The 14272-nt window shown below is 39.5% G+C and overlaps 1 protein-coding gene across 1 annotated transcript in view; it reads right to left on the bottom strand.

The window, feature by feature from the left end:
- plxna3 (plexin A3) overlaps positions 1 to 14272 on the bottom strand; it is a 161635-nt gene that overhangs the window by 55470 nt on the left and 91893 nt on the right. Inside the window, exons 7-8 of the mRNA XM_085146019.1 lie at positions 10964 to 11104; positions 2381 to 2481 (exon numbers count right to left, since the gene is read on the bottom strand). Coding sequence (XP_085002145.1) covers positions 2381 to 2481; positions 10964 to 11104 — 242 coding nt within the window. The remainder of the gene's footprint in view (positions 1 to 2380; positions 2482 to 10963; positions 11105 to 14272) is intronic.

Genomic DNA, 14272 nt, shown 5'->3' with positions numbered 1-14272 from the left:
AAATAATTAAAAAATAGCAGTTTTTTCTTTTGCTTGCTTTAATAAAATAACTTAAAATGTCTAAAGAGTCAAGATCTTCATTTGACCTCATCAGCCACAACATTAAAACCTGTGCTGGTCTCATTAACTGTTTAAGACCTACCATAGAACCAAGTCCGCCAGAGCTTATATTATATGTTTACATGCTGTGGAGCCATTTTTGGGAGCATTTCAAGTTGCTATACATCAATACAACCATTATAGCCCAAATTTTAATAATATGTCTGCATTAAGTGCATAGTAATTACATAAATTGCAAAAAAGTGCAATAAACTACAAAAAAATTGAAAATCGTTTTTGTTTTTTAACATATATTTCTAGTTAGAGAAATTTAAGAGGCTTATCCCTCAAAACTGTAAATACAAAAAAGTTGAACAAAATAGTTTCCCACCACAGGAAATTTATTTTGAGTGTCTTCATAGTTTCATTTTTGAAATACACCAATTTTTATATACTGTAGGAAAACTAAAATAAATATTATTGTGCAAATTTGCAAAAACGCCGCATGTGCATCAAAATAAACTATTTCCAGCAGTGCAATATGAGTCCTAAGCATCCCAGAAACGACACAGAAAGTCATAAAGTCAAACATAGCTTTTAAAAACACCAGTATAGGCTCACGAGGCTATATGGTAAAAATCGGATCGGCAAAGCGTGTTTCTGGAATATTATGTTTTTGTTGCTGCAAGTGCTTTTTATGCAGTTTTTGCAAAACTTTATGTGGAAGGAAACCGTGACCGAGGACAAGCTGATGGCATAAGATGTAAGTACAACTACTCCGGTTTCATATGCTTAAAAAATTATTGCGCTAGCTTACGTGGTTGCAGAGCTACCAGGATTTAAAAATAGTTACGCAAAACAGAGCGTGCTGCTCTGACCGGTTTTAAAGGGTTAATGGCACTGAAAATAATTTCCTACCATTCAAAAGACTGACTTCACAGACATCTGGAGGTGTCCTGTGGTATCAGACACTAAGATCTTACATGCTTTGAGTCCTGGAAGTAGCAAAAGCATCTCTGTGGATTGTTTTTACACCACATCTCATAGATGTTTTGGCTAAGACCAACCTAAAACTCTGCCATGTTCACCAAAGCATTTCTGAGATATCTGTAGTGTGGCAGGGTGCATCATTTCACTTAGATACTACTAAATATATTACTAAATACAGCTGCTGAAGATTAGGGAGATCACGCCATAAGATAAAAGAAAAAACAGTTATTGACTTGAAAAGTGAAAAGTACAATGCAAACGTTTTTCAGACTAAAACCCAGTTTGCACCGGTTTGGTGTGTTAGTGAATCTGACCCTTAGTGCTAAACAAGAGATTAAAACAATTACTTAAAGTTCATTCACAAAAACTAAAGCACCAACGACTTTGATCGTCTGTACCATCGTATCAGCCACTTAGGCCTTTAAAAATGATCTAACATACAGTGAAGAGCTCCATTTTTGTACCAGGCTCTAAATGTGCTTGTTAATGCTGTTGCAGCGGGACTAAACGCAGATCGACTCACTTTTGGAGACAGCCTCATGCAGCCACTGCAAGTTGTCGAAATCACATCTGCATGGATGCCAGGAAGCAACGTTTCATAGCATAACATTAAACTGAGCATCACATTCCTCTGCTGTCTTCACTTTTCACAACAATGAACAACGACTGACTTTAGTTGGCAAACGTTGGGAGGAAAAAATTAAAACAGAAAGATCTCCAGCATCTGCTGCAACCAGATGCTGGGTGTAAAAGAGGAAAGCAGGAGATGGAGCACACACCTGGCTGAGCACAGAATCTCAAAGAAACTGTGATTCATGAGACCAGGCCCTCGGCTGCAGCCGCTTTAGGCCGTAGACACGAGGTCACGATGGCTACTCAAGAGACCGTTCTGCAGGTATGCAACTCCAGATGCAGCAAGCTGTGAAGCATTGTATGTTCCGACACCTTTCATCAGACCGAGCACTAAACGGTTCACATTACAGTAACGTAATGAGCTTTCAGCCACCACGACCTTGTCAATGGTTCACTGGTTCTCTTTCCTTGGGCCTCTTTTGTAGGTACTAACTACTGCACCCCACGGACTGCGTTAAAGGCCTGCCATCTAAGCATCACAATTTAACCCTCGGCAAAGTAGCTCTGATCCTCACACAGCCATTTTTTCTGATTGTTCACTTCCTGCATTATTGAAGTCTCACCCCTTCATAGGTGCTTGAAAGGAGACAATCAATGCTATTTACTTCTCTCAGTGCTTTTACCAGCGCACAGACTGTTACTGGGTGCATTTTAAAATGAGAGGTGAAGCTGTTATTTTGTTTTAGCAGAAGAAGAGCAGGAGCAGTTCGTTCCTTACTTGTTGAAGAGGACACACCATCCACAGTGAGGGTCTCCTGATCCCAGACAGTCCGAGCAGCTGCTGTACTGCTCACAGCTCTCCACCGGCAGTCTGCTCACCTGAAACAAACGTTCACACCAGACATGTGTTTAAAGCAGAAACATGGGCAGGTACCTGAGAAAACTGGGTTGGTATTTGATATGAATTTGCTAAACTGTTCGATAAATTATGTTTGCATTCAAGTATTTTTTGATTTCAGCATCAGAAAATGTTTCTGGACCTTCTGCTGACTGTTTGTTACTGATATCATTGTGTAAAAACCGATTTGATATTGATTTAGGTTATTGTATGACCGCAACATGAGACATTACTTAAACTGTTCCTACATCACACATTTGTGTGTGTGAGTGTGTGTGACGGGTATTATCTCATTGTGGTTTAGTGGGTTTCTGCTAATATTAACAGCCAGAGAAAGCAGCACTCCCTTGACTTTGTCAACTCTGTGTGTGTGAGTGTGTATTTATATCTTTGTGGGGACCAAAAATTGGAAGTTTACTGTACTTGCGGGGACAAAAATCCTGGTCCCCACAGGTTTGAAGGTTTTTTGAGACTCAAAATGTGGTTTTAGTGACAGGGTCAGGGTTAGGCACTCATTTTTCATGGTTAGGGGCTAGGGAAAGCATTATGTCAATTAGATGCCCCCACGTGTCAGCGACATTTTTAGGACATTTTGGGGCAAACCAAGTGTGGACTCATTGTTTGCAAATGTGTGACATTATTATGAATCTGGGGGAAAATTTGTGGCAGTTTTTTGAGGAAAGGAACCTTTTTGAAAAATGGGCATACATGGATGTAAATTTATTATATCTGAAGACTATAAGGACATTTTTGCAGAATGGGGACACTACTACAAAAAGTGAAGAGACTTTCTTTTAAAGTGGGGACCTTTTTCAAGTTCTTATCTTAAATGTGTAACGAGGGACAATTACGTCATCACGCTGTCCTTAGAAGTTGCTTCCATGTCTTTAGATTCGATTTCTGTTAAGTGGGGACGTTTTCTGAAGGTGGGGATTTTTTTGTTCATGTGTTTTTGAGGCTTGAATGTTCAACAATTTTATTTCCTGTGTGATTTGGTCTCAAACTGTTTATCAGTTTTTTAGGCAGCTGAAAAAAAAATTGGCTGCATTTGTTATTCCTAGAAAAACTTTTTTTCCCCCAAAAAAACATTTGGTTAGGTCACCAGTGATGCCTTGAATCACTTAATGCCTCTGAAAGCACATGAAACACAAGTGAACATAACCGAGCTGCTCGCCATCTCAGTTTAAGATGGAAAACAATGGATGAACTGAGACAGTGAAGACAGAGACGGTCAGTTCGGGTCCTCACAAAGACGTAAATACAAGCGTGTGTGCGTCGTATCTTTTACCCAGAAGCCATTGCAGCAGGGAGACAGTAAACACAGTGATAACTCTGTGGGTCTCATTCAGACGTTCACACATGAATACATTCATTGTCTCGCACAGACGGTCTTGTCTCCTCTCTGACCCCATTATCAGGTTGCTCTTAAAGAGACGCTGCTGTTTCCGTCGGACTTCATCTAAAAGCTGCTGACGCCGCGCTTCCCATTCTCATACAGCCCCGTTCACATTGTTTATTCACTGATATGTGGAGTTCAAATCATGCTGACGCAAATGAAATCCAACTGATGAGAAGAAACCGGAACACTTATTTTTATCCTGTGTTCACAATCAGCATATGAACCTGTAATAAACTAGTTATATGCTATAATGCAACGCTGAACTTGGTAAATGGTAACGTAAACAAGTTGTGGGTCACAAGACATCGGTTTTCCAACAGGTCAGCCAAAGTCAAATCCATTTAAGGTTTCAGTGGTAGAGACTTCTTTGTTTCCTTTGTCTGTTGAAGGACCCGGCGCTAAACCTGCGCTGGAAATCTGCTGATTTAAAAGTTAAGCAAGTCTTCCAGACTGACAGTCGCAAGAATGTCAGATTATTAAATTCAGAACTGTGAACACTTTGTTTGGTATCATCACAGGAATCTGAGCAAACAGCACTCAGTGGTCACAAACAGTGTAGTAGTACTGGATATGCTGACCCAGAGTACCTCATGTGTAACTTTCAAGCTCCTGTGGGGTCATTTATTATCACCGCCCCATATTTATATGTATAGTTATTGTAAGTGTTTCTCAGTATGATTACATCTACTTTTTAACCCTTTAAGACCTACCATAGAACCAAGTCTGCCAGAGCTTATATTATATTTTTACATGCTGTGGAGCCATTTTTGGGAGCATTTCAAGTTGTTATACATCAATACAACCATTATAGCCCAGATTTTAATAATATGTCTGCATTAAGTGCATAGTGATTACATAAATTGCAAAAAAAGTGCAATAAACTACAAAAAAATTGAAAATCGTTTTTGTTTTTTTTTTACATATATTTCTAGTTAGAGAAATTTAAGAGGCTTATCCCTCAAAACTGTAAATACAAAAAAGTTGCACAAAATAGTTTCCCACCACAGGAAATTTATTTTGAGTGTCTTCACAGTTTTATTTTTGAAATACACCAATTTTTATATGCTGCAGGAAAAACGAAAAGAAATATTATAATGCAAATTTGCAAAAAAGCAGCATATGCATCAAAATAAACTATTTCCAGCAGTGCAATATGAGTCCTAAGCATCCCAGAAACGACACAGGAAGTCATAAAGTCAAAGATAACTTTTACAAACACCAGTATAGGCTCATAAGGTCCTGATGGTAAAAAAAACTACATTTTTGCAAAATGACGTCACTTCCGGTTTCGGGCAGGTCATGGCGGACATGCGATAGTTCGCGCTGACGTCTAATCTAATGTAGGAAGTGTTACAAACAGCTGATCGGATCGGCAAAGCGTGTTTCTGGAATATTATGTTTTTGTTGCTGCAAGTGCTTTTTATGCAGTTTTTGCAAAACTATATGTGGAAGGAAACTGTGACCGAGGACAAGCTGATGGCATAAGATGTAAGTACAACTCCTCAGGTTTCATATGCAAAAAAAATTATTGCGCTAGCTCACGTGGTTGCAGAGCTACCGGGATTTAAAAATAGTTACGCAAAACAGAGCATGCTGCTCTGACCGGCTTTAAAGGGTTAAAAAGAGGAAAAACCAAACAGCAATGGGTCGATTGGTGAGAGAGAAATGTGAGGAGGACATTTATGTCATTCTCATGTTCTGCTTCTAACTGTTGTTGTTTCTGGTTTTACTGGGACTTTTTTTGGGCATCTTGAGGGTCTTGCCCAAAAGCACTTGGACCGGAACACCACCCACCTTCTGATTGGTGGAGAACCCCAGTAATGTGTTGCAGTAAACAAAGAAAAACAGCTTTAAGGCAGACACTCAGTGCCTAAAGTGACAATAAAAGCACAGCACAGTTGTCAGAGACGAGTTGTGTTTGAATGAAAATGATAAAATATTACATTAAGCACAGCAACAGCCCACCTGCTCAGGAGTGGCAGTTAGACTGTGAAAATGCAAACTTCAAACAGAGTAAAAGGTTTTACTTTGAAATGTGTTGATTAACAACAAGATGATTTTGTGAGGTTATGGCCAAGGCATGAGATCATGGATTATCATGAATCATGCAAAGCTACTCTAGGAGACATCAAGAATAAAAATGTGCTGGAAATGAGCAGACTAGGTGCTGTTCAAGTAAACCTCATTTTCATGATATGATCAAAACAGGAAAAACTCATAAAAGATACTCATGTCCATGGAAACACTCGCTGAGACTATGTGTGTGTTTTCTTATTTTATTTAATTAAAAAGAATAAAGTCGGAGTTTTGCTGGGAATCTGCTGATTTAACTCTTACAAGGATCTTTAATTCAGAGATGAATTTCTCTGGAAAACTGCATTTCTCCGTATCACTGAACATAAGGTGGGATGTATGCAGGCTGGTTGCTGTAAGAATGCTAATAACACCAGCAATTCATCTTCCTCTAGATGTGTTTACTCGTGTTTATGTTTATTTAATTCTCGGCACAGCGGCTAAACTGAATCATGATTAAAACACGGAGCTGAAAACACTGCAGGATCTCAGTCAACACTTTTTTTCTGCTAATGAAATAAGGATTGAAGTGTTTTTAGGTCATGCAAGTGTCTGTTTGGGAATCCTGTCTCCTGTCTGTGAATGCAGCAGCTGCTGCAGGTGTGGCACCGACAGAAACTATCGGTTTGATCGCAAACTGGTCGAGTCTGTCTGCTCGTATGGCAGCCAGCCTGCAGTCCTGATTGGCTGCTGAAAGCTCATGTAAATGTGTGTGAGTGTTTATGTAACACTGCAGTGAAACAGTGTCAGGCAGAGAACGAGCCGAGGACTGCGCCTGTGTCTCTGAATACTAATCAAATACAACTGCACATCTGACCTGTTTGTACTTCAAGTGTTTACACTTCAGGACACTTGGAATGTTTACAGGATCTTAAGTTATTCTATCCACATACAAAGTCCAGAATAATCACTCTCCATCATCTCTTAAAGACCTCGTAGTATCAAATTATTCCAGTAGGGCAGTTTGCTCTCAGGCTGCGGGCGTACTTGTGGTTCCCAGGATATCTAAAAGCAGACTGGGAGGCAGAGCCTTCGGCCTTCAGGTCTCTCCTCTGTGCAACCAGCTTGGATTCAGGACTCAGACTGCCTCTCTACCTTCTAGGTCAATCTTTTAACTTTCTATCTTGATAAAGCATTTAGTTATGATTGGATCAGGTGAGTCTGATCTTACACTCCTATAGGCCGAGGCTGCTGAGGGACCTCACATGATGAACTGATGACGTCATTCGCTGCTTCCAGGTCCAAACTCCGCTTGAGTAGTTTGGACCCGGAAGCAGGGTTCATACGTCATCACTTAACAACCAGATAACCAGTGATGGGCAGTAACGCGTTACTGTAATCTGATTACTTTTTTCAGGTAACGAGTAAAGTAAGGGATTACTATTGCAAAAACGGTAATTAGATTACCGTTACTTTCCCGTAGGAACGCTGCGTTACTGCGTTACTAAAACCGTGATTTTTTTTGCGAGAATGTCTCATGACAGTGACGTAAGCGAGTGCGACGTTCGTGACAACAGCTGTGTGCAGATCAACAATGGATCATATATCGAGTGCAGAGAGAGTATGAGCGTGCAGCGTTTAAAGCGTGGAAGTACTGACCTTACTTTGAGTTTGATTCCATAAAAAGTGACAAAAACATTAGTGTCTGCTGTGCGTGGGAAGAAAACTTCTTTTTACAGCGAAAAAAACCCTAAACTTCCGAGCAAGCACCGAGTAGCTACGACGTAATGGGAAACTCACAGAGAAACTCGCGGATTCTTCCACTGACCGCTGCGGCACACCTGCACCAGGGTAAACCTCCGCCTACCCCACTCCTGCTTTACAGGTGAAAATAGAGCAACAGGACCGCTAGTCTTTGACTTTATTTATTTTCTGCTGTGTTTTACTTGAAAGACTGAGTGTAAACACAAAAAATATTTTATTTTATGTGCTGGAATGTGCAGAAAATAGGTTTAAATGTTAAACTAATTTCTTCCAGTCAGTGAATGTTGCAGATAATTAAATTTTTGCTTGATGCATAAAGTTAAAAGATTAAAACTAATAAAACAAGTTTTAAAAAGAGACTTTTCCATTTGATTACATTTTGTATGATGATTATGTAGAAAAAGTAGAATTGGGCTGAAAGATCTATCACTTTATCACCTATTCAGGTTGTAAATTGTGTTTTTAAAAAGTAACTAAGTAATTAATTACTTTTGAAAATAAGTAATCAGTAAAGTAACTGATTTTTTACTTTTTTGGGGAAGTAATCAGTAATTAGTTACTGATTACTTTTTTCAAGTAACTTGACCAACACTGCAGATAACACAGCAGACTGTAGCCAATCTGGTGTGTTTCAAGCACCAGTATAAATGGAAACAGGACTGTGGTGATGTCACAAGTTTTTCTTTTCACTGATTCTTGTTAAAGTTTGATGATTTGTATGTTGAGGTTCGTTCTTTACTCCTTTATTCTTTCCTGATCCAAAACGGTCTGCACGTTTTTCCCGTGTGCGCTCTCTTTTATCACCAGATTATTCTTTCATCAAAAATGTCAGAAATCCCTTTTAAGAACCAGCTTATTTAACAGTGATATTTGTCTTTGGTATCTTTATTTATTGAAAACTGCTCATTTACAGCATCAACTGCTCTGTCACAGAAATTATTCATCTTTGCATTTAAAAATGTTCTGATTCTGAACATATCAGCAACTTAAAAATGTGTCTCTATAAAAAACAAATTTTAATGGAAATCAGCTTATTGAATTGTTTCCTAAAACTTTTCTGTTTCTCTTAATCAAAATATATTAAATCAGACCCTGATTGAATTTTTTTAAAATAAATTTTTACTTTATCAAAATCACTGATGTAGAACTTGTTGTACTTCTTTAAATGTCTTGACTGAAGTGATTATTTCATGTTGTATTAGTAATGTGTGAAAAACCTCTTTGACTCATTTAATATTTGTCTGTGTTCATCATGATGGAGAGGAGCTCAGGTCCTGCAGGAGCTGACAGTCGTTTACTGACATCACAGCTCGAAAATGGACAAAGACGAACATGTGTGTGTGTGTGTGTGTGTGTGTCTCCTCAGCTGCACAGGAACTAACAGTTGTTGAACTCGTCTCTGCTTCCTCTCAGTGGTACAATGAGAGTTTTAACATGGGACACACACACACACACACACACACACACACACACACACACACACACACACACACACACACACACACACACACACAAACACACACCCTCAGAAACACAGTGTGTGTGGTGGCGCCAGCTGAGCGATATTCATATTCTCAGCTTCCTGTCTGCAGATGTTAAAACAACACAATTCATATTTCTCTTTCTGGCAACCACACACACACACACACACACACACACACACACACACCCTCCCCTGTAAATGACTGCAGTTCCTCTGATAAACTGACCTGCTGTGTATTTTTTGGGCTCATTTTCTTATCAAAAAGACAGAAATGTGCAGATTCTCCTCGGTGCTCCATCAGCTGCTGGAAGCCCTGATGCAGAACTTGCATTGGGAATGCGCTGATATGATGCTCATAAGGCTTTCTTCTGTGCAGGACTTTGTTCTCTGCAACTTTTGAAAAACCTACGCTAGAAGTTGCATTACAAGAAATTGAAGCCAAATAGTCCGTTGGAAATCTGCCCATTTAATCCTCAGGACTTCTGTGCAGAACTTCTCCTGCTTTTCATTAGCTGCTGGAAAGCTTCCATTAGGAATCTGCTGGTTTTACCCTCAGAAGTTCTTCTATATAGAACATGTTTCCCCCCAATTAATGACCGAAACCCTTATTGACCAACTAAAAACCAACTCATGAGTCTTTATTGTGTACAGACCTTTTCTTTCTCTTCATTGGCTACTGAAAACCTCCATGCAGATGATTTAACATTAAACAAAATGCCTTCTTCTGTAGAGCATTTTATTTTTTACATTTATCAGAACTTCCTCTGGAAATCTGCTGATTTAGTTCCATTAACACAGATCTGCTTTTCCTCATCTCATCTATATCAAGCTTTTCTTTGTTTTCATGACTGATTAGAAGATAACTAAATGATTAAAAGTCTTAATGCAGTTGGAAATGTTCTGATCTAGCTTGTTATTTTCATTTTATCATTCTATTATACAAGGATAAATTTCTCTGGGTGAGTAAAAGTTCACTAAAATCATTTAGTGGAAATCTTCACAGTTCAGTCCAGCAGAACTTTAATTACAGATCTGCTAATTTAACCTTCGGACGTTGTTCTTCGGATGATCTGATATCGTCGTGTTGGTGTTGTTCCCAGATCATCATGAAAATGTTGTTCCAGGTTCAACATTGCAAGTGACCAATCACATTATTGTGACGTTATTCTTTTGCGCACCAACCCATTCGTGCATTTATGAAATTCCAATGTTGCAAGGACAATATCAATTCTGCTTAGCGTTTATTAAAGGGTTAGGGTTAGGGTCCGTTGATCGGCGGACAAAGGCGGTTTCTCGCAGCTTAAGTACAGTTTTTTGTTTTACGCCGGTTTTTCCCAAAGTCGCAAAAGTATGACATCACAACATTCTGAGTGGTCACTTGCAATGTTGATCCTGGAACAACCTTTAGTATGATGATCTGGGAACAACACCAACACGAGGATATCAGATCGTGCCCGTTCTTCTGTGCAGGATTTTATTTTTCTGAATCAGGGAGAATCTAAGCCAGAACTTTTTGATTTCCTTATCTGTTAAAATGCAGGTCAGTTATAAATCTGCTGATCAAATTCTTAGATTAACCCATAAAAAAAAACATTAATCATGTCAGAACGAAATCTCTGTATAAACATTTAACATGAAATGTTCACGGTGACCCAAACGAGCCGATGGTGTGTCACCATCACGCCAGCTGTGTGTTTTTTGGGCTGTAAAATTCAAAGAAGAAGTAAAAGGGACAAACGAACAGAGAAGAGTCTCGTGACCGTTTCTCTGACTGATCGTGTCAGAGCTCGGCAGGTGTGTTTACCTGTCTGTCACTGAGCAGGTAGATGTACTGATGGTCAGGACTGAACACCATGTCTCTCAGGATCGGCTTCCCCTCCACCACAGTCACCGTCTCATACAGCAAAGCGTTCTCGGCCGGCGGCGGGATCCCATCCACGCGGATCTGGAACGAACACAAAAGGAATGATGATCATTAAAAAAATCCACCTGTAAAAACAACAAGAAACGCTAACAAACTGGAAAACCACTCAGGAGGGAGCAAACGGAAACTTTTATTTTCAATTTCCAAAGAAAATTATGTCAAACCCTCCGTAAGGATCTCCTCCATTAACACAGAGATTTTTAATATGCAGAAAATTTGTCTTTTCTTTATCTAGTGAAAAACCAGAGCCTCCATTTGAAATACGCTAATTTAACTTTTAATTAGGTCTTCCATACAAAGATGATTTTCTTCATTTAAAAAAAGTCAGACTCGCTTTGAAAATCCGCCAGTTTAACACCCACAAGTCTTTCTATTGAAAATCCAACAATGAATCTAATGATTTACCTTCTGTGCTATTTTGTAGCAGAGACACAGTTTTTTTTAACGAGAACAATGAAGTCAGAACGTCCACTGAAAATCTGAGTTAACTCTTAATTACAGAATTAAAGTGGAGATGCTTTTAAATCCAAAACAACATCAATTACAAACCTAATTTAATCATTTTTTCCTTTAAAGAAATATTATTTCTATAATTTATTGGAAAATCTTTAATCTAAAGCTAAACTTCAGCTAGAAATTTCATCAGTTCCAAATATTTTCCACATACCGAACTTGAAATCTGTCTTTTTATTTTATATATTTTTCCTTTTGTTTATAACTTCAACTGGAAATTCACAGATTCAAATGCACAAAGATTTTTTTTCATTGGGCTTCATGCTCTGGTGACTTTGAATATCCACAGAAATCTGCCCGGCAACTGTGAGGGTGCCTCACACTTAATGCAAAGTGTTGAACTGTTTCATAGCACCATGTAAAAAAGAAAAGCCGCCATTTTACAGATATAAAAGCGAATAATGGGATTAAATTTCACTGAATAGAGATGATGATGATGATGAAGATGATGGTGATGATGATGGTGAGCATGTAAAGTTAAATACAGCAGAGGGCTGATGAGGAGACAAACACACTGCTCGAAAATGTGGAGCAACTAAAATAAGATTCCCCAAATCTCCCCAAACCTTCCCGCCTCCCTCCCTCTGTCTGACCCAGAAAAACACCACAGAGGAAGAGGAGGAAGAGGGGGGTAAAAGTGGGAGAGGGGAAAGAGAGAGGGGGAGGAAATGGGGATTTAAAAAAAAGGAGAAAATGAGAAGGGGAAAAATTAGATGAGAGAAAAAGAGAAGGAAAGAAAATGGAAAATTACAAAAGCGACAATTAAAAATCACAGAACGGAAGAGAAATAAGATCTGAGGGGAGTTCAAGGTAAGGAAAGGAAGTGAGGAGAAAGAAAGGGAAATAAAACAGGAACGAAGGAAGGAAGGGAACAAGTGAAGGAAAACACAAAAATATAGAGAAAAGAAAAGGAATGAAAACAGGAAGTAAGTGGAAAGATTCAAGGAAATGAATGAGGAGGCAGGATAAAAGTTAAATAAAGAGTGAACCACACAAAAAGGGAAGACATAAGGAAAGGATTTAAGGGTGCAAAGGTAGGGAATAAAGAAGGAAAGAAAGATAGCAACAAAAACGATGAAGAAACCAGAGCGTGTGATGAAGGACAAATGTGTGTGCTTCTCTTAGTGTGTTAATTAGCTGTCTACTCGTTAAGAGGCCGAGCTTAATTAGAGCTGACACACACACACACACACACACACACACACACACACACACACACACACACAAAGAGGCAGCAGGTCTGACTCACAACCAAATACACACTTGCACAATCCTGTTTTACAGAAACACACCGATTTTCTCTCTCACACACACACAGACACACACACAGACACACTCATAGCAGAGTGAGGGAGGAGACGTTAAAGTAGGACACTGCAGCAGACAGAAACCTAACACAAATTTCTCTTTCACACACACACACACACACACACACGCTGTAAAATTCAATTTAAAGGTGTAATCTATAGAAAAATGAATTTCCACACTCCACACAAACACCGACATGTTTCAGAAAAATCTTTGAATTTCATTTTCTCAGATGAGTTTTTACCAGAAAACAAGAAACTAACAAAAAACATCAAACTCCAAAACGGGACTTTGGCTGAGCTCGCCGCAGGAATCAGAGGTGGTGGTGGAGCTGGTCTCTGGGGATGTGGCCACCAGTTCGGTTTCCACCAGTCTCGTGCCAAGAAAGGCGAACAGCATCCTGAATCTTTCAGGCATTTCCACAAAACACATCAAAAGTCAGATTTTTGCCTTATTTTCCAAAACAGAATCGCATTAAAATTCTGCCTTTTTCTTAGCTGGAGCAAACATGACATCGACCAATGAAAAACTTCAACGAGCAGCAATCAGAAATCTGAGAGGCTGAAAACTAAGATGAGGAAGAAAAGACGTAAACAGGAGAAGATGAAAGAGAAACAGAGAAAGAGGAGAAGAAGACGTGACGGGGGAGCGGCAGGGCGACAGAGCGATAGAGGAAGTGACCTTTGACTCGTGACTCCCGGCTGGGATTCAAACCGTCAACACCTGCTTTGTTCTGAGCACAGCCCGAGGTCGCGATCTCACCCACGCAGCCTCGCTCTGACCTTTCACCTCTCGCCCAGAGACACAATCCGTCTGTCGTATTGTGTTGCCCCGGGGTGTGCTTCGGCGATGAGCGTTACTCACGTTGTGGGGACTCGACGGAAAAAGTGTCATTAAGATAAATCGTTAACTTTCACTGTGAAGTTTGTGGATTGAGCAAGTCTCGGGAAACAAACATGTGTGTGTTTGTGTGTGTGTGTGTGTGTGCGCGCTGACAGACGCACTCCTTCCGAGTTTCATTAACCGACAGGATCATGTGACGAGAACAAACTCGAATGTCCAGCTGAGCTCTGAATCACATATCCAATTAGATTCGGCTTTAACGCCCAGCAGCAGCTGTTTCCACCTGATTTCAGATGCAAGTCACAACTTCCATTAGAAAAGATACTAATTGAACCATCGCCGAGTCGATCTTCAGTGTATACGATTCAAAACTCTGAATCAGGAAACTGTGATATAACAAGTCTGTTTCTTTAATGAACCAAGCTGTCGGTTTGTTTCATCCTTGAACGTCTTTTGGAAAACTGCAGATTTAAAACTTCAGCTGTAAATCTCTGGATCAAGTGTAATTTCTTTATTAAAACCCAT

This window comes from Neolamprologus multifasciatus, chromosome 20 (assembly GCF_963576455.1).
Source record: "Neolamprologus multifasciatus chromosome 20, fNeoMul1.2, whole genome shotgun sequence".
NCBI lineage: Eukaryota > Metazoa > Chordata > Actinopteri > Cichliformes > Cichlidae > Neolamprologus > Neolamprologus multifasciatus.
This window is presented reverse-complemented; position numbering and strand designations above follow the sequence as displayed.